This window comes from Pieris rapae, chromosome Z (assembly GCF_905147795.1).
Source record: "Pieris rapae chromosome Z, ilPieRapa1.1, whole genome shotgun sequence".
NCBI classification, from domain to species: Eukaryota; Metazoa; Arthropoda; class Insecta; order Lepidoptera; family Pieridae; genus Pieris; species Pieris rapae.
In genome coordinates, this window is record NC_059534.1 from 2,264,886 (window position 1) to 2,284,041 (window position 19,156).

Consider the following 19,156-nt stretch of genomic DNA (forward strand, 5'->3'; position numbering starts at 1 on the left):
GGTCTAAAACATGTCGGTTTCCTGACGACATTTCTTTCACCGTTCGAATGTTAAATGCGCTCGTAAAAAAACTTAATTGGTGCACAGCCGGGGATCGAACCTACGACCTCGGGATGACCCCATAAACAGAGAATATAATTGGAATCAAAATTGTCTTTACCGGAGTAGCATCACCATCAGAAGGTGGACACGGGTCTTCATCAGCCGGTGGAGTGACACAAGGCGGGGCAGAAGCACGTTTGTCCTGACTACGACCAGGTGTCTCAGACTTCACGCTCCTGCATAAATATTTAAGTTATCTTCGAGTGTTTTTTTTTAATGGCAATAGATATAACTTTATGCCATCTATGAGTGTTTATAGGATAACTTAAAAAGAAAAGGTCTATAGAACCAACGTCATAAGCCGCATAAATGCCAGTGAGAGATTCTAGAAAAAACGGACAAAAGAAATTCCTTGTTGAAACACCTTTATAGACGCTAGCTAATACAACATTGTTTCAATAAATGATAAGGATCTGTATTTACACTAGGGTATCACAGAATCACTTTAGCGTTCATAATTTGATAATTACGTTACAAGAGTCGATAAACTACTAAGTCAACCCAACTTATCTCTCTGCCACCACATTTAAATGATGAATATTATGTCTAATAGAAGTGTTGTTTTCTTGTAACCCTACTGTTAGTTTCTTCTAAAGTTCGCCAGCGACTAAACAACTAAAAGGCCAGGGGAATTTTAGTTACAGTACGAACTAAGCTAATCTAAAGCATCGAATACATTCAGTTTTGGTTTGTTAAGCTTGTGTTCCATACAATGATACACTCTACATAGCATTACACCCACGCTCAATAACTATAAGAACGAATATATAAAAAAGTATAAAAGTAAATTAATCAAAAAAGGTTTTTTATAAATGTGATGAATATCATATTTACGATCCTAATTCTTGGGATTGATTTGCTCCAGTTAAAATAATTTGTATTAAAAACTTAGCGATTAAAAGTGTGACGGAAAGTTTCTTGCCAGTTCTTCTTGCCCGCTTTACGCTCTTGACTGGCGGACTGGTAGTAAATGTAAATTTACAATTAATTAAAAAAAAATTGACGTTCATAAGTATACTTGTTTACCTATATGAATAAAGATTTGAGTTAGATTTGAGTCACTTCAGGCTTCACTCAGACAACCTAGAGGCCAATACCCACGAAAACACGGGTAGTTCCAACATGAGATTTATTGGGACCGCCCCGGTAAGGCCACACGGCGTTGACAAATTGTGGATAAGATGTCAGCGAACGGACGAACCTTCTCCATCTCACCTCACCCCATCTATTACTCAAATGACTTCTTTAGTATTTCATCCCAAAACGAAGTCAGTCTACACTACTAGCAACTTAAACCATCGCCTACAAATTTTACGCCCATCTGACCAATATCTGAAGCTCAATCATGTCCCACACAAGAAAGTAAAATTTCGTCAAACAAAATAACGATGGCCTAGGGCAAGAAAAGTTCGAGGTTATGCTTATGTAATTCCGGTATTTTGAAGGGTTGTTATTACGTACAGCAATCACTTATGGCGGCCGCACCCAGAGATCCATCGATCATACGCAACGACTACTACACCGATGTTGCCTATATGACAATATCCAGACAATCAAATATTCAAACGTACTAAAAATTATTTCTGCAAAGCCTGCTTTGTGAAATAGAAAGGGCTTTAATTATAGGAATACTGTATTGGTATTTGATTAATATTTGTACAATTTAATACAATTTTTACCATGGTAGATTTATTTGGAAACAAGTATCTATCTAATTAACTGACCAAGTTGGAGCGTGAACAAGAAAATATAACATCAGTAGTTTTACTGAATCTAGAAACAGCACCTAAATCGGATGCTAAACAAAAAACATAGTCTTGTGTTGTCGGCGTTCATCCAGACAGATTAATACAAGGCAAAGTTTATGAATGTCACAAGCACAAAATTTATGTTCACAAACCAATGCCGGCTAAACAACTGATACGACTCAGTTGCGAGCACTTTCTCAATCAATAATCGGGTACTAACCACATACATGATTTCGAACATTAATAGATAAATATACTTATTACTAAAATAAAAAATAAAATGGAATATAAGATACAGGTATCACTTATTCCACGGCATCCACACTCATCGGCAAAGAAGACAGAGGGTACACCCTAAAAAAGTCTCGGTACTCTTTACTAATATATTAGTAGATGATGAAAGGACTTAGAATATTTAAAGGGTACTAACGCTGCCTTCGCGGGGTCCTCGCCGCTGTGTCGCTTGGTATGTATCGTGCCTTTTTCAACTGGTGCCAAGTCGCAGGTACGCCCCGTTGCATCCTGCACAACAATTGTAATTTCAGGACATTTATCTAAAACATCCCGCTGGTTTCCAATTTATTACAAAAATTACCTGTGATCCGGCCCCTGGTCCATCGCTGTGCCCCGAAGTGGCCTTTCTCATAGAGGTGAGGCGGTAGAATGGGGGAGTCTCTGTGCGCTCTATGAGACAATTGAGGGTCTCGACTGTCTGCAGTTCAGTCATCATTTCATCCAAGAGACGCTCGGGACGTGAGCGCGCCAGGTACAATACCACACGCTTTGCCTATTAACAAAAATCAGCCTTTATGCGATAGGTAGGTTCAATTTGAATTGTTGCTTCTTTATTGCAGACTTGACTATGATTCGAGTGAACACAAGTTGGTTTATTGTAACAAAACGCATCGCTGCAGCTTAGTAGGATACGGAACAAGCGAATTGTTATGTAATATCCTTCACGCTCGGTGCTCACTAGAGGGTTCTAACAATATACCTGTTAGGAGCAACAGGTATTCAATATCATAGATTACGTATGCTCTACAAAGCGTCTACTGCTTTCTTTTCAATATAATCCTAAGTCGAATGCACGCTTCCATACTCTCCTATTTCTTTAGAAAGCGAAATGATATGTGATCTCAATGTTTACTACAACGGAATATTTTGACTAGACAACTAGTCGTTACCTGCTGGTTATAATTTCCATACACGTGCGCATAATTAACATCCAAAAGCGAACGGGTTAACCGCTAATTACGTAAAACATAACAAGATGCCGTAACAAGAATAATTTTTTGAGAAATATTCACCATACAAAACTGCGGTTTCTATTTTCCACAACACAACGACAACCACGGACAAATAATTACACTCGCTTTTCGAATATAATATTCCTTTATTTTACAACCGAGATAACTAATGTATTTATTTTAGTTAGGGATAAGATGTTGGCCAAATGGAATGCTTCTCGCATCACTCGTTGATTTGAAGAAAATGTAATTCAGAAAAATACCCAGATTTTGGAAAAACAACCAAAACAGTCAAAACCATTTACGACGACATAGTTTACAACATACAAGTTATATGTACCAAAATCAAAAATCCCGACTGATTATATTGTATTAGTATAATTTATCTTTTTGTTATTATGTACCTAATACATATTTATTATTGAATAATAAAACAGGTGATTAATATACTCGTGTATGCAATAAAACTACATTCTAATTATTTCATATGAAAATTATAAGACATTTCGTATATATAATTATAATTTTTCTACATTAACAAAATCTGTTGTTTTTTATAAGGCGTTCTAAATATGTATGATGTTGTAGACTTAACGGTTAACAAAACGGTTTTGACTGTAATTGCTCAGCAGTACAAAATAATAAATGCACTTACATAGGGTAGAAGTTCGTTGGGCGCCATGCCTGACACGATAATAAGATATCGAATTATGACTTTCAGGTTGTTCGGCCAACAGGCACACAGAGTTGACCACAGTTCCTCTATCTCCTTCGGGTGTTGATCCGAGAACTGTAAAATAAATTAACTTGTAACGGGATTCCGATTTCTATTTGGCTCTAAAATTTTCCACCTAAATTCGTCTAGGATTTGAACTGTAAATTTAACTTTAAATGGATGGATGGACTCGCCAAACTTTGACCTAATTTACATAGTTACAAATACTGAAATCAATAGTTCTACATAGTCTGTTATATTCAAAGGGTTCTTAAATAACCAGATTATCCAGTTAGCGTAAGCCACAAAAATAATAATTCGTAAATTTAAATTTTATATTAAATTTACTTATCGAACGATTGTTCAAAAATCGTTTGTAAAAGTAAAAATTTGATACTAGTTCCTTTTAAGCAGTGAAAGCTAACTCGTTTATTGTAGCTTTGTAACCCAATAGCGATATTCACGAATGCCTATTTACACAGTTCAATGGTTTACAATTTCCAGGCTATGAAATATGTAACTGTTTCACAAATGTGCCTTCAGTGTATCGCCGCGGGCGATCAATAATATTATTGAAGTATTTATGGTTAAGGAGATACACATCAAGTTACAAAGAAAGTATACTTTAAAGGTTTACGAAATGGGTTAAGATTTGATTCAAAAACGAAGGAATACAAAAAATCGTACATATCGTTAGAAAATAAAGTTTTCTGTTACATTATCAAAACAAATATATAGGTACAAATTAAAAATCGAGCCATGTTTTTTTTTAAACATTACTATATAGTCAGGCTATAAAAAGATAATGTGGATTGAGTTATTTAACTCATAAAACTCCTAGGATATTAAAATAGGGAAAGTTATTTTTAATTTACCTATTTGCATTCTAATAGGGGTATTTTTTTTTGAAAAAAATTGATTTTAATCGCTTGAATGGTCCGAGTAATATAATCTGAAATCTTAACAGCTATCGCCTCCACCCGCCCACACACACACACGCCCACACTACTCATTTCTAAAGGCATACAACAATGTTGTCGTCGACAAATATCTTTGCACAGATAAAGAATTTTGTTGATATTGAGAAGATAATTAATAGCCTGAACTGTTAACGTTTTACCTAGTAACTGGATACCTTTGATCTAGTAACGTAAATACATGCTTACAGAATAATAAAATAAAAGAAGTAATTTACAAAAAAAATACAAAGACAAGATCGAGAACATTTATTCGTTAGTCTCATAGCGGCTTTTAAACCACGGTTGGGTAAGCTAATAAACGCGGCGCGTCCGCACATTTTAGAAGATATTCATTCCGTACCAAAAATTATCTTTACACAGAGAACACAAAGTAGATCGACTCATTTGTTATGATAGGTATTATAATGTTGATGCACTTTGAACAATGAACCCTTAATACACCGCCACGGCAAATATGCTTTCTCGAATAATTCCGCACCTTGGTGGGCCGAGTGGGTTTGTCGCCGCCTATACGCAAACTTATTATAATAAGCTTAAAAGCGCTGCTCTATTTGGGAGGACAAATTAAGACTTCACTATTTGTAAATGAAATTGAAATGGTCGACTAAATTTACCTCTATTTGTTGGTATGGAAAAACAAGGTTTTTCTTATTTAACATACTTATTGTATTGTTACGAAAATACGCATATATGCCCTATATCCCAGCATTATAAAAAATACCATAACGTGTTCTCTATACGAAATCTAGGTGGAACTGAACACCTCCTTCCTTCAGGATCTTCGAAGTTGGTTCATAAATTGATTAGGTTGTCATGTGTTGATTTTTCACTTCCGAAGAATTTTCAGAAGTGAGCAAGATCAAACTAAAATTTAATAACCAATTAAATGTCCAGCGATTTCACCTCCGCCTGTTCTACATAATGGTGAGGGACTAACTGCTAACCTATTTAAATGATGACGTCACTGACGCCTAGACCGCTAATATGGTAATTTCCCGGAGCATTCGAATATAACATGCCAATGTCACGAAGCTCACTCTTCAGTGTGTGTGTATTAAGTATGTTCCATATTAATCAGAAACAATTCAACACAAAAACATATATTCGCACTTTTTTTTCTTTTCTCTTTATTTAAAAAAATTATATTGTATATTACAATCTGTTACATTAGAAAACCTCTGTGGTTTGTATTAATGTAACCATAGCAGTCTTGTTTAGGAGCGTGACAAATGCATGTAAAAGTAGTTTTTTAATTTAGAATTTGTGTTGGTTAGTGTGAGGCTATCTGTTATGTGATTGGGACTATTTATTAGCCTATTATTAACTTAAGATATTTGTTAACTGACCTTTACAGTGATGTAGAATAGGTTGTTTAAAACCATTTCAGTCGCTTCCACGGAGCCCAGGCCTTCCCTCCTTCCACTGCGTCCGCCTTCTGCGCCATAGTACTGAAACGTCATCTACATTATAGCAAATCCTTTGAAACTCGATCGAGCCCACTCTGTAAATAACTATCATAGGCACGATGAAGTCGTCTTAACATATCACAAAGCGCATACAGAGATCCCGTTACAAACCTATCTCAAGTTAAAGTCATATAATATACTATCGTATTTCAGTAAGCTGCACAATTAATTTATTTCACAGACTAAATCAAAAGTATAAAACAATAGTATAATACAATGGAAATACTAATTGCATGTGAAACCAAATGTATATTTCATTTTGACATAAATTTCACAGCTATCTTAAATATTTAATAACGAGGATTCAGGCAAACAAAGAGACGATGGACGACAGAGCACTGTAAGCGTCGAATTTGGCAATGAGAAACCACACTTTATAACAACTTAATTGAAGATATATTACTTCATTTCGAATCTAAAATATATAATTGTTATGAATATTATGATTACTAATAAACGGTATTTTTATTAGTAATAATACTTGTTTTGTTATCTTAAAAAGTAGACCCGGTAAAAAATTCAGTTTCACTTGGTCCGTTTCAATTGATAGACATTTATTAGGCTAATAAATAAACATAAAAAACTGGTTCATGCAAGTGTACTTAAACCCGCAATCTGTATCAAAATCAACAGAAAGCTCGATTAGCTGCAGGTCAGCACTACAAAGCCGAACACAGACTGGTCAATATTAATTGCATTTCAATACGTATTTGCGAATGGGCTGTTTGAGGCAGGTGTGTCAGCAACAAACATAATACAGGAGTAATATCAAAGCAGCCAAAATCTGGTTACAGCGTTTTATCACTGATGACGTAAACGGATGTTAATATGAATAGTTTTAAAAAGTTTATAGTGTTTTAGAAACAACTATATACAAACCGCTTCCAAACTAATTGGGTGAGATCAAAGTTAAGGCAGTGTAAATACCGCTTTTGAGTGTAACTGATGCACCAAGGAAACGCGGGGGCAAGGATATCGAACATGATCCGAACAAATATTGCTTCAAACAGTTTCTCGGTATAGTTTCGTATCAAAATCTGCACCAGTAAAACTTATAATTATTATATTTAAAGAATTGGTGCTCTATAATTATGTACTAAAAGTTCCTTTCTATTATTTACAGTATTACAGAACAATAAAAAAGATTTTCACTTAAATCATTTACCTGAATATATGAGAGTGGATTCGGAGGCGGTACGTTTGGGTCCAAAAGTTCAATATTAACGAGCCATGGCAGTAGATACTGTAGCAATAACTGCCGAACCTCCGTGCGAGCCGTCTGGAACCGCGCTGTTATCTCTATTGGAAATAATAAATAATTAGAATGTTGTGTAACAATAATCCGTGCAAAGATGTTTTTACACATGTACAAATAAAAACAATAAACAGAAATAACAGTGGTGCTAAACACCTCCAATTAGCATGAAATATATGCGTCAATAATTTCTTAATTAAAATCCATATATAGATTAACACTTTTATTTTGTGTATTACGTTTAAAAAGTTACTGTGCGTCTCCGGCGAAGATGTTTTAACATATGTACAAATAACAAACAATAAACAAAGAAATTACATTTGGTCTAAATACCGTCAATTGACATAAAATATGTGTCAATGATTTTGTTAATTGAAGTCCATATACAGATTAAAACTTTTATATTGTGTATTACATTTAAAAAAGTACTGAGTAGGAAATAAAAATATGTAGTATATTTTTTCAACTTACCAGAAAACATAGGCATGGTTAGTTCAGGGTGGAGTTGAGAGAGCTGGCGAGACAGGTATAATTGTGAGCGACAGTAGGTGGTGCACAGTAGTACGTCCAATGTCCCGCGGCCCTTTTCTGATGCTGAAACAACGTCTATAATTACATACGTGAAATTAGAAATTTATTAGTTTATGGCCACTAAAACAATTAAACGAAATTTGCTATACCGACTGTTTCGTGGCCTGAAGATAGAGGATGATAATTAAAATGAGGTTGAGGATGCATGTAAAACGTTCCTGGAAGTTAACGTGGCACAGGAATTCTTAACGTATAAGGGCTTTTAAGAAACTTTAGAATTACTCTATAAACTCTCGCTTGCACTATCAAAAAGATGTCGGAGCCCATGCAGAACTGAATTCCCAACAAAATTCACATATTTTTTAGTTCACTTTTAATTATTGATCTGTGATGTAATAGACTAGTAACGAACGACCGACGACATAATTGCACGATGGTTTTTCTATTAGTGTCGACGTAACTCATCTCAATCGATATTGAAACAATACTCGAACACATTTTTCTTTGTACTATTTCGATTGGGTTACATTTTAACCATGTTTTGTATATGGTTTATGTAATTTTCACCTACATACCTTACGTATGAAAATTTAACACTATTCTATCACATCCAGTCTATAATAAAAGAAAAACTTTCTCCAGACTAAATTGTTGAATTTTTTGTTAAAATACAAAGATTTTCGGCTATGATACAAGATTTAACAAGAATCGCAATACATCGAATGTAGTACTAACAAGCCTACAATTTTGTTATAGATTAAAATAAAGTAATACGTGGCGCAGACTAAGCTAATAAGTATATCTTAGTGGTCAAGAGGAGAAGTCTTGGTTACCTTACATACAAATAGCGAGAGTCTCAGTTCATTAGCAAATATTTACCAGAGCAACAAGTGAGGGTTCGTCGAAGGCTTATTGCAGTGGACTACTGGCATCTATGTTAACATCACTATGTTCGATTAATGTTTATGTCCCTACCCAAATATAGAGTTAAAACATATCCCAAGCGAAATTAGAGAATAATCACTAAATAAATTCAAAGCCCTCGTTAAACGTAAATTAATGTAGAAAGCTTTTTATAAATATGACGAATACTTAATTGATCCTAATCCTTTGTATTGATCCAGTTCAAACAATTTGTCCGAAACAAAACTTAGCGATTAAAAAGGATGGCGGAAAGTTTCCTGCCAGTTCTTCTTGACCGCTCTACGCCCTCGACTTGCGAACTGGTAGTGAATGTAAATTTACAAATAATTTAATTTCTTTTTGACGTTCATAAATGTACTTGTTTCCCTATATGAATTAAGATATTTTAAGTTTCAGTATATACATAAACTTCTAAGGTTAAATTTATATTACTATACCTTATATATTACTATTAAATGTACTCAAAGTTGCACCTTGTTAGTTTAAAGTTTTAATTAATTAACCTAGTTAGTAACGTGCCGTAGAAGTATTTAGGAGCATATGTTTGAAGCGATACGAGGGAATGTAACCAAAATCCGTGAATCTATAGCAAACAAAGCGATTCCTTCTCAAAGCAAACTGAAACCGTTGGAATAAAGCTCCTAGCTACCAAATGTTGATGCACCATAGTAAACTAGAGCTCAGTTATGGAGTCTATGTCACGATTCGCATAACAAACTCGACAGGATTTTCAGCGAAAAGCATTTCAGCTAGCACTATAGCATTCAAACACAAAGTTCACACGTTCTTCGTTATCTGTGGTTAGTTTTTAGGTATTGCTTATAATAAATATAGACTATATGTCATAACAAGTAACTCAGTTTCTTCTTAGAAACGGAAGATTACTTGCATGAAACTTTTCTTACTTTTCGATATAGGCTGTCTACAACTTTAACGATTTAAGTTTTTGATTTTATCTTTGGTCCTTTAGTAATATTTGCATTGTTTTAATTGTATGGAATATAAATCCTTGAATAAAGTCAGTTCTGAGATCTTTAGAGATTTATTGGATAATTATGAATAAAATTAATAATTATCCAATAAAATGAAGTTGTCGTTTAGGTTACAGTACCGCATATTAGTAAAGGATGCTATAAATTGAAGTTAGAATCATTATGTGAGTTGAAAATAATAAATTGTCCTTCAAGAAAAATCACTGTTATTTTCGTAGTGTTAATGATAACGTTCTATTTTAAAAATGATTTTAAACTCAGCTACAGTACTAGAAATCTGATGATCTCAAAAAACTTAAGCGGTACTTATTACAGACTCTTCATTCGGCATCTTCAAAATTTTTGAGATGGGAATCTATTTACCAAGCGCATTCATTTCTCAAATTAAGTTTAAATAAGCACTATTCAAACAACAACAATCAATTCTTGTAAATTGTTCTATTGCGTTTTACCTAATTCCGACAAGAACAGTAAATTAAGAAAACAAATAAAAGCAGTCGTATCATTTGAACAATGTTAAAAAAATACTAACTAAAACAATTTTATATAAAAAATGTCTCGAACGGGATGCCATGTGCAGTGGTATGTGGTTTCGAAGCATTTTGTTAATTAATGTTTACATTATTTATAGTTCACGTAAATATGAAAAAAAATGTAAATTTGTCGTAATAATTTTGTATTGGATTCTGATTGCAAAATCCATTTCGCGAAATCATCTTATTTTTATTCCTTTAAAAATATTATGGATATACAATAATTTATATATTGTTAAAATACTAAAAACGAAGAGCAGGTGGGCGGCGCAAATAAGTCCTACCCCGCCCCTTCTTTACACTCAACTAACTGTCCCTACAGACTAGATTTTATGAATTTTTTTTTCGAAGACTATCTTTTGTACGTTTATTAAAGTTTAAGATGGTCACTTTCAAGTAAACACAACACTAAATCCTACCCCGTTAATTCGGAGATTTTTTCCCATATCACTTCAATGTAAAATTATGTAATATGTCTGCTCCTAATTAAATTGAATGCTTCTTGCTCTATGAAACATAATTAAAATATAAAAAAATGCCGCCAACTGAAACCGTCGATTGCGAGTATTTCGTACAGTGGCAAAGGTCCGTTATCCGTTACAATATGCGAATAGTTATGATCGTAGGCGTGAGGGTGGGTCCGAGGCAGTGGGTCGGGCGTTACAGGCAACAGGCAGCAGTCGTCTCTGCAGAACGCGACTTGCTCGGTAGTTTCCCTCGCGGAGGCGCGGCGCAAGCACGCCGCGCCATGTCCGACCTTCCCTCAGACAACCTAACTCAATACGAAACATATGAAAACCAAACCGATTTCGATGTAGCCGCGACGCAAATCGTCAACAGTCTATATCTTTATTACACTCCCATCCTTACTATTCTCGGTTCCATTGGCAACTTGCTCTCCGTGTACGTTTTCTTCATCAGCAAACTGAGACTTCAGTCCACCAGTCAGTATCTTTCCGCTTTGGCAGTTTCCGACACCGTATTTCTTCTGCAACTTTTGGCGCCATGGCTGAGCGCGGTACAGGTGACATCGATATTCTTCACTGGCGGCTTTTGTCAGGTAATCGTCTATTTGTCCTATGTGTCATGTTGTCTGAGTGCCTGGCTGGTGATGGCGTTTACCATCGAGCGATTCGTCGCCGTGCTGTACCCCTTGCACCGAAATGCGTGGTGCACTGTTCGTCGGGCTCGCTATGTCATTGTCATCTTGTCGGCCGGAGCCGCAACGGTCAACTTGCCCGTGCTTAAATTCGCCACCCCAACTCGAAACGACTGTAACATCGACAAGCGGTACTTGGAGCACGCGGCGAGATTTAACCTGGTTGACACTATGCTGTCCTTCACTGTCCCCTTGAGCATGATCGTGCTGATGAACGTCTGGATTGTGGTGGGAGTGTGCCGCTTAGAGAAGACTAGGCACCAATTGATGAGGTCCCAATTAGCAGGTCGGCAGCGCATGAGACCCACTCGAGTGCTCGGTTGTCCTCGTTCGCAGCAGCACGTTACCCGAATGTTGCTAATCGTCTCTTCAGTCTTTGTCTTCTTTAATTTGCCCGCCTACGCTCTTCGAATTATCGCGTACGCCTACAATCTGGTAAGTACAGCTATAATTAAGTAATAAACGAAAAGCTGTAGCGAATGCTCTTTGTCGTAGCACCAACGTAACGAGTACAGCTAGCGCGTAGCACTTGCGTAGCTTCTATGCGATATAAATATAAATCATACCCCGCAAATAGAATCTGTATTGTTTTACATACAATTATATTTATTTATTTAGCACAAGCTTAGCCACTTGTTAACACCATTAATTATTTGGAACATTTAATTTATTCAAACAAAAGCTTGTAATGTCTTATTATTGTCTATGTTCTTATTGAATTTTATTCTGAAATTATAAAAAGGTATATAAAATATTATTTAATAGTAATCAAATAGATGCTAACTTTGAAATTTAACTACTAACTATTACGTTCACAATTATTATAAATGCTGCTGTACGAAGGATTAATTTATAAAAATAGTTAAATTTATAGCAGCTCCGTTGACTGAGCGGAACCCTTCGCTGTGTTTAATCAAACACTTTACGTATTTACTGTCTATAGTGCCTAGCGGAGATATTTTAGTGAGTTAATTCATTTGATAAAAATTCATATAAAAGTAGCAGATTACGTCTAAATTATTTTGTTTAAAAATACGCGTCATCGCACCGTCGCTATTAAAATTCATAAGAAAAATTTAGCAGCATAAGCTATTTCAATTATAAAATTCTCAGGAGCTGAAAAATTTCAACAGAATTTCATCTTACAGTCCAAAAAGTGCATGCAGGCATGACTCGCGAGCGAATATTTTTCTGTACATCACTCCAAAATTTCTATGGATTAAAATGATACAATTTTGCTTCCGGCGGCCTTTTGCTATGTTTGTATGTTTGTCCAGTCTTTTGAACTCATTAAATCCGCTTTGATATGAGTTTCATTGTTGAGGAGGGCTTCAATTACTCGCATTACCGATGCGAGTGTAAAATTACTAAACTCAATTCTAGAATATTTTAAATCTTGAACTTTAAGTTTTAAACTTTCTTGTCTCATACATTAAGTTTGCACATGAAATCTTCGTTTATAAGAAAATCTTTTAGCGAACTTAAGGGATCCCTGTTTGAAGTTGTACACAGTTTATGTGTGTGTAAAGTAATGTTATCAAAGTTGAGCCTAGACGCGGTGCGAGACGTGGCAATTAATTTGTGACGATGCCAACCCGGGACGAGAGACGGTTAAAATTTTATATGCGCCACGTAACTAAAAGCGATATCAAATCGCCCAACTACATGCAAGGCAACTGATATTATTGGAATAAAGTTCACAAGTATTAACGTGTCAATAGTTATTGTTAGGATTAGAATCTTCGGTTCAAAATGTTCAAATTGAAATTCATGAAAAAGAAACAAAGAAAATATAAAAATGGATTCGTGTGAATTCGAACGCGAAACGTGATTGTACATACGTACGCTAGAACGTTTGTTTTATAACGTAGAAAGATCTATAGTATATTTGTCAAATATACTAACTTCAATGTTCTCAAAATTACAAATGATATTTTCTTCAATTAATCTTAAAATTCTTACTTCCATGTTGACATATATACCTTTTCTCATAACAAATGTTTGACAATATTATGTAATAAGCACGAATAAATTTCAGCCTGAAATAATTTAGACCGCAAAAAATTGACATTAAAGCTTAACTTTTATAACCGCACTATAATTATAGTCCGTATGGGATAATTCCATTCTGTCCGATACTGTACAACATTTTTTATAATATATATTGCAAAAATTTTGATCCGTTATAATTAAATTATAGCATTTAGATGATGAAACATCTATGATATAATTAAACACACGCAGAAGCAACACGCAAAAAATAATATAGTTCTTGTTAGTAAATAAATTTGTTGCGTATTCGCGATTATTGCATTTGTTTGCCTAAAGACCACATACTAAGATAATAAAAGAAGCCAAAAGAAAAAATGCGAATCGCCTAATTGTTTCAATTAACTTGTTTACGCGTTGATCAAACTTTATTGTGATGCTTCTATTCGGAGAATCCCAACCAACACTAGTATGTTCAACTGTTTTTCATATAAATAAAACTCTAAATAAATTTGTTAAAAATTCAAAAGTTCCAGAGCTGCGGTCGGTCTAATAATGTAATAAAAAGAGCTTCATTTGTAATTAAGACTGCATAATATGCGATGAATAAAGTTATTACACAAAATGCAGCAATGAATTTTAATATAAGTACGACTTAGATCTGCACAAGCTTGCATGACATTTTAACTAATTTAAAGCTCTATTTTTCGCGACAAGTATAGAAAGCAAGCATCCGCAGTATATCTTTTTTCGTAAGTTTATTTTATTTCTGTAATTAAGATCTAATGGAGATTAACATTTTGCTTTGGCTGACCTATTATTGCAAATGAGCTTCTAAATAAGCCTTGAAGCCGCCTCTGTTAAAATACTGAACTAGCACCCTTCCACTATTAGGCGTAGTTAGAAATTGTTTGCCATGTTAAATTAAAAGAAACCGAGTAACATTGTTGTTACAGATGGGCGTTCGTGTTCAACATGCAATTTTAATTTTAAATCAGATTTTCTGTCACTAAAAAGTTACCACGAAGCGGCTGACAGGACTGACGGGATTTAAGCCAGGTGATGAGTAGAACTGTTAGACTGAACTCGTAAAAATAAGCTTTTAAAAATATTTACTATCATTAAAGTAATAAAAGAGTAATCCGAATAATTAAATATCATTGCCACTCATGCATAAAATGATTGGCAACATAAGCTCAAATTGATTTCATATATGAACAACAATATAGCATAGACAGATTTCTATATATCATGTAGAAAAGTATAATGTATATGATTATATATAATGCGTTTGAAATGTGAAGCGTACTTGAAACCAGAACAATTCCGATGGACCAAATATTTCGCGACGACAAAATAATAAAATAATAAAATGCAGCAGTGGCGTGACACTTGTTGCTCTTAAATCCAAATACACGATCAAAACAAAGATACCAAACAAGGCCTCGCTTCGCCTCGTTATCAATACTAGATTGATACGACGGTGAATTGATAACTACTGAGTTTCATAAGAGTAGAATTAATTCCGTTTTAAACCATTTTTTAAAATTATTCTTTGGTAATTAAATTAAAAAAAAAACATGCTTTATAGACATGAAACACAATCTGTTATTAAAACAGTGTATGTACATCTGTCGCTTTGGTTTCACGCATTGCGATTGCACGAAAAAATTATATAAATAGCTTTATCTCCAAATATGTGTAAATTATACATATAACGTGCAGGTACAAGAATTTAATTGGAGGAGATTACATATCAAGCTATTAAATTAATAATTTGATGTTTTGTCAGGAGGGTTCGCCGCATTTAGTAGGACGGTGGTCGGCGTTGCAGCAACTGGCTCTCATATTCTTCCACAGCAATTTCGGTATCAACTTCATGCTCTACTGCCTAACAGGGCAGAACTTTCGAAGAGCGGTAAGGCAGAGCATCCCTTGCCTCCGTCAAAAACCCCGACGGCAGGACGCCGTTAGAAGGGCCACATCTCGTCCCGCCCGTACCAGCAGCATCTCAAGTAAGTTAGACTAATTGACGCCCCAACCACATATCATTCATCATAGTTGAGTGAGGAATAAGCTTATGATAGCAACTATTTTTTTCTTAATTTATGATAACATTCATAAATACAATTTAACATGGACAAGAGTTATATGGTATATACGTGTAATATTTGTGATTTATGCTTTACCAATGTATTTAAATAAATATATTGCCTTTGAAAAACATAGTACAACAAAAATATTGTAAAAGGAAATGTGATTTACTTTTAAGGTGTAGTCTTTTTAAAGAAAGAGCCTTTCATGTCATACCGCAGGCTACTAAGTATATAAAGGTCTTATTCGTAGCAAAAATATTTAATCAGCGTAATCTTTCTGTTGCAAAGTAGAAAGTAGATAGTCGGTAGAAGCCTAATGTATTAGAGCTGACATTAAAAACTAGCTTTGATAAAGATTCATAAACAAAAAAAAATAAGTTGTCTAATATAAAATATTTTAACTGATTAAGTTTCAAACCTTTCTATATATATACTAATGACTTTTAGTTCTTGAATCTTCTATAACGATGAGAACTAAATGATATTTAATACAGCTTTAAGTTTGTTTAATAACAGATAAAGTTACTAAGCAAATGACATGAGATCTTGTTGATAAGCGATACTACACAAAATCCTTTAATATAAGTTATCATTATTTTAATGATCTACATTAAATCCTTAAGTTGTTTCAAATATCGATAACAAATAGTTTATGAGAAATAATTTTCCCCAAATACTGAGAATTACATATTGTTATACTATGTATATAAATTAAAAGCAAGACAGTGCTGTGCTAATAATAATAAAACCACAGGTCTGTCTGCCGCTTCATATGTAAGCAACTATACGGAAGCCACTACCAACTTGGCCATCACGAGCACCCCGGGAACCCGACATAGGCGTCCAGAAGCATTCATCAGCAAGTGGAAGTTTGACAACAGCCGGTCCCAACGCAACAGTCCCACCTATTCACAGCACCCGCGTTCGATCAAGCAAATGGATAATATAGAAATGCACAACATCAAGGCAAATGCGACCGATATGTAACAAGTTCACAACGTTACGTGAGTAAGCTGATCATCTGCTGACATCATCCTGTGCGTACTGATAAATTCAGGATTTCTTAACTGTGGCATTCACTAGAACCACAGAGAATGTTAAAGTTTCCACAATTGACATTGCACACGATAAGGCCATTACAAAGTTGTTCATTCAAATGGAATCCTTTAAAAGGCATAAGTCGCCGCAGTCGTGCAATCGTGTTTCATAAAGTTCCGTTTAATCAAATGAAGACTTTACATGAAGCGGGTGCACGCCACCCACTCGGGAAGCACAATCAATTTACACCATCTTAATATCTGTTTATACTCGGAAAGCGAGCTAATCAACCCTTTCAGTCTCTTCACAATGTAAACAGTGAACACATCTGATCGATTCATACTAATATTGTGGCTTCAAATGTTTAACGGGTACGACAACTCTCTCTTTTAGCTCAAACATTATTATATTAATCTATTAGAATAATGTAGCTGTTGGACTAGGTCCGTTGTAGTGAGTAGAAGTAGTATGTTCAAGAAATGTTGCAGTAGTTGGTAGAAGGTTTCAAACAACGAAAATTATATTAGAGGATCGCTTTTATTCGCATTTGACAATTGGAAAGTCTTGATAAGGTCACCGGTTATTCAAAGACCTGAAGTTGTAAAGCCTTTACGATCAGAATGTAATGATGGTATTCATGTTAAAGATTAAACATCTAGATTTGTCGAAGAAAAGCGCGCATTCAATGGATGGCTTCATCCAAATCATGGGGCAATAACGATTGGATTTTCGTGTTCAGGTGTTCGGTACAGTAGTCTTATTAATAGTACAATTTGGCCACAGCTTTTAAATTTTTTATAAATTACCATGGAAGCAATTATATGCCATATTTTTATTTCCCTTACTTTCATACTTATATTGTTTTCGCGTTTACTGTATTATTTTGAAGCCGTCAAATTTTCGAGAAATTAGCAAGTAGTATTTTCAACATGATAACACCAATCGTTATAGCACCGAGATCTTTGCATTAGTATATTCTCTGTCTGTAATCATAGCTCTTAAGATTGTAGTCTAGTCTTGTAATGTTCCAGTTATCGAAAGTTTAATTAAATTAAAGTTGCTGTTAAATTGTCCGCAACAAAAATGCGTCTAGGAGCCCAATAGACGGATTTTTGATGACCCAACGGACACAGTATACTATATAATTATTACAAACATAGTAAAATTAAGTAGAGAAGCTTAAGGGTATGTATAAAATTCAGAGTCGAGCCACAGCGCTAAGTAACATCTGTGTAGGCTTCGGCTTGGCTCTGAATCTTACCCAAAGGCACATAATTATAGACTAGAGATGAAACAACTATCAAATTAGTATTCACTATTGAATCGGAATTCAGCGAATAAATCTGAATTGAGTAATTCACTGTTTCTCGATGGCTTAACCGCTTTTGACTAGTTAACGCGTTTGCTTAATTATTATAATATAATCAATCTCTCAAATGTTTAACAGTGTAATCAATATTAATATGTGTTATTTACATGTGATCATAGCGAGGCGAGCATAAGTTTAATGTTAGTATTATTAAATTCTAAGAGTATTAACTCAATAGGATATAAGATAATGAGTATATATTTTCATATCACGATTGTCATTAAATCAGGGAAATTGCATTTTTATCTAATAAAAAAGTTAAAATTTCTCATATATATATTTAACAAGATTTATGTTACTCGAAGTTTGCAACTTGCGGCTCCCCGTGAAACTCAGTATAAATAAATGATGTTAATTAATTACGAAAATCGATATATTAAAGTACAAAGTATCCACAACGTGCTTATAATATTCTTAAACGGTCCGTATTTTTAACTTATAGTAGGGGAGCCCAAGAGGGGATTTCGGGATTTACTCAAGCGCGGCAGATTAATATACAGGGGGATACCTTGTACCCGGTTAAGTACCTCCACCAAATATGAGGCTCATATATAAGGCCGCCCGTGAAGGATACAGGATCAGATTAGTAAAAAAAAATTGATCATCAGACATTCTCGAGCGCGTCAGATTAAGGTAGTGTGTGTTAATCACATCCTAAAAAGTGTATATTCCACTAATCTGACAATTTGAGAGTGACGTAAAGAGAGGGGAGGGCAGCAAAGTTGTAAAAAAAAAACGTCATCTTGACATTCTCGAGCGTAGCTAATTTTTTTTTTATTTTGAATGAAATAATTCAAGAATATTGAAAAATATATAATCTGACGATTTCCGCAAGCCGAAATAACAAAATTTCGTCGATAAAGTTCGTGCGATAAATGCGTGCAGCTGCGTGATGCCTACATTTCCTTCTCCGCGTTTCCCTCAAAATTAGATTTCATGTGAATTTGAACCGATTCGGACCGATAGATTTTGAGAAATTTTGAAAAATCTAAAAAAATAACAATTTGTTTTT

General features: G+C 34.6%; 1 protein-coding gene across 2 annotated transcripts in view; it reads right to left on the minus strand.

Moving 5' to 3' along the window:
• The window catches only part of LOC111003405 (protein furry), a 69,422-nt gene that overhangs the window by 18,646 nt on the left and 31,620 nt on the right, over nt 1–19,156 (minus strand). For both annotated transcript variants that reach the window (XM_045634234.1, XM_022273886.2), the window contains 7 exons: nt 7,985–8,107; nt 7,424–7,557; nt 6,139–6,240; nt 3,753–3,887; nt 2,446–2,637; nt 2,281–2,372; nt 161–278 (listed from right to left, as the gene is read on the minus strand). In XM_045634234.1, the coding sequence (XP_045490190.1) occupies nt 161–278; nt 2,281–2,372; nt 2,446–2,637; nt 3,753–3,887; nt 6,139–6,240; nt 7,424–7,557; nt 7,985–8,107 (896 nt within the window). The remainder of the gene's footprint in view (nt 1–160; nt 279–2,280; nt 2,373–2,445; nt 2,638–3,752; nt 3,888–6,138; nt 6,241–7,423; nt 7,558–7,984; nt 8,108–19,156) is intronic.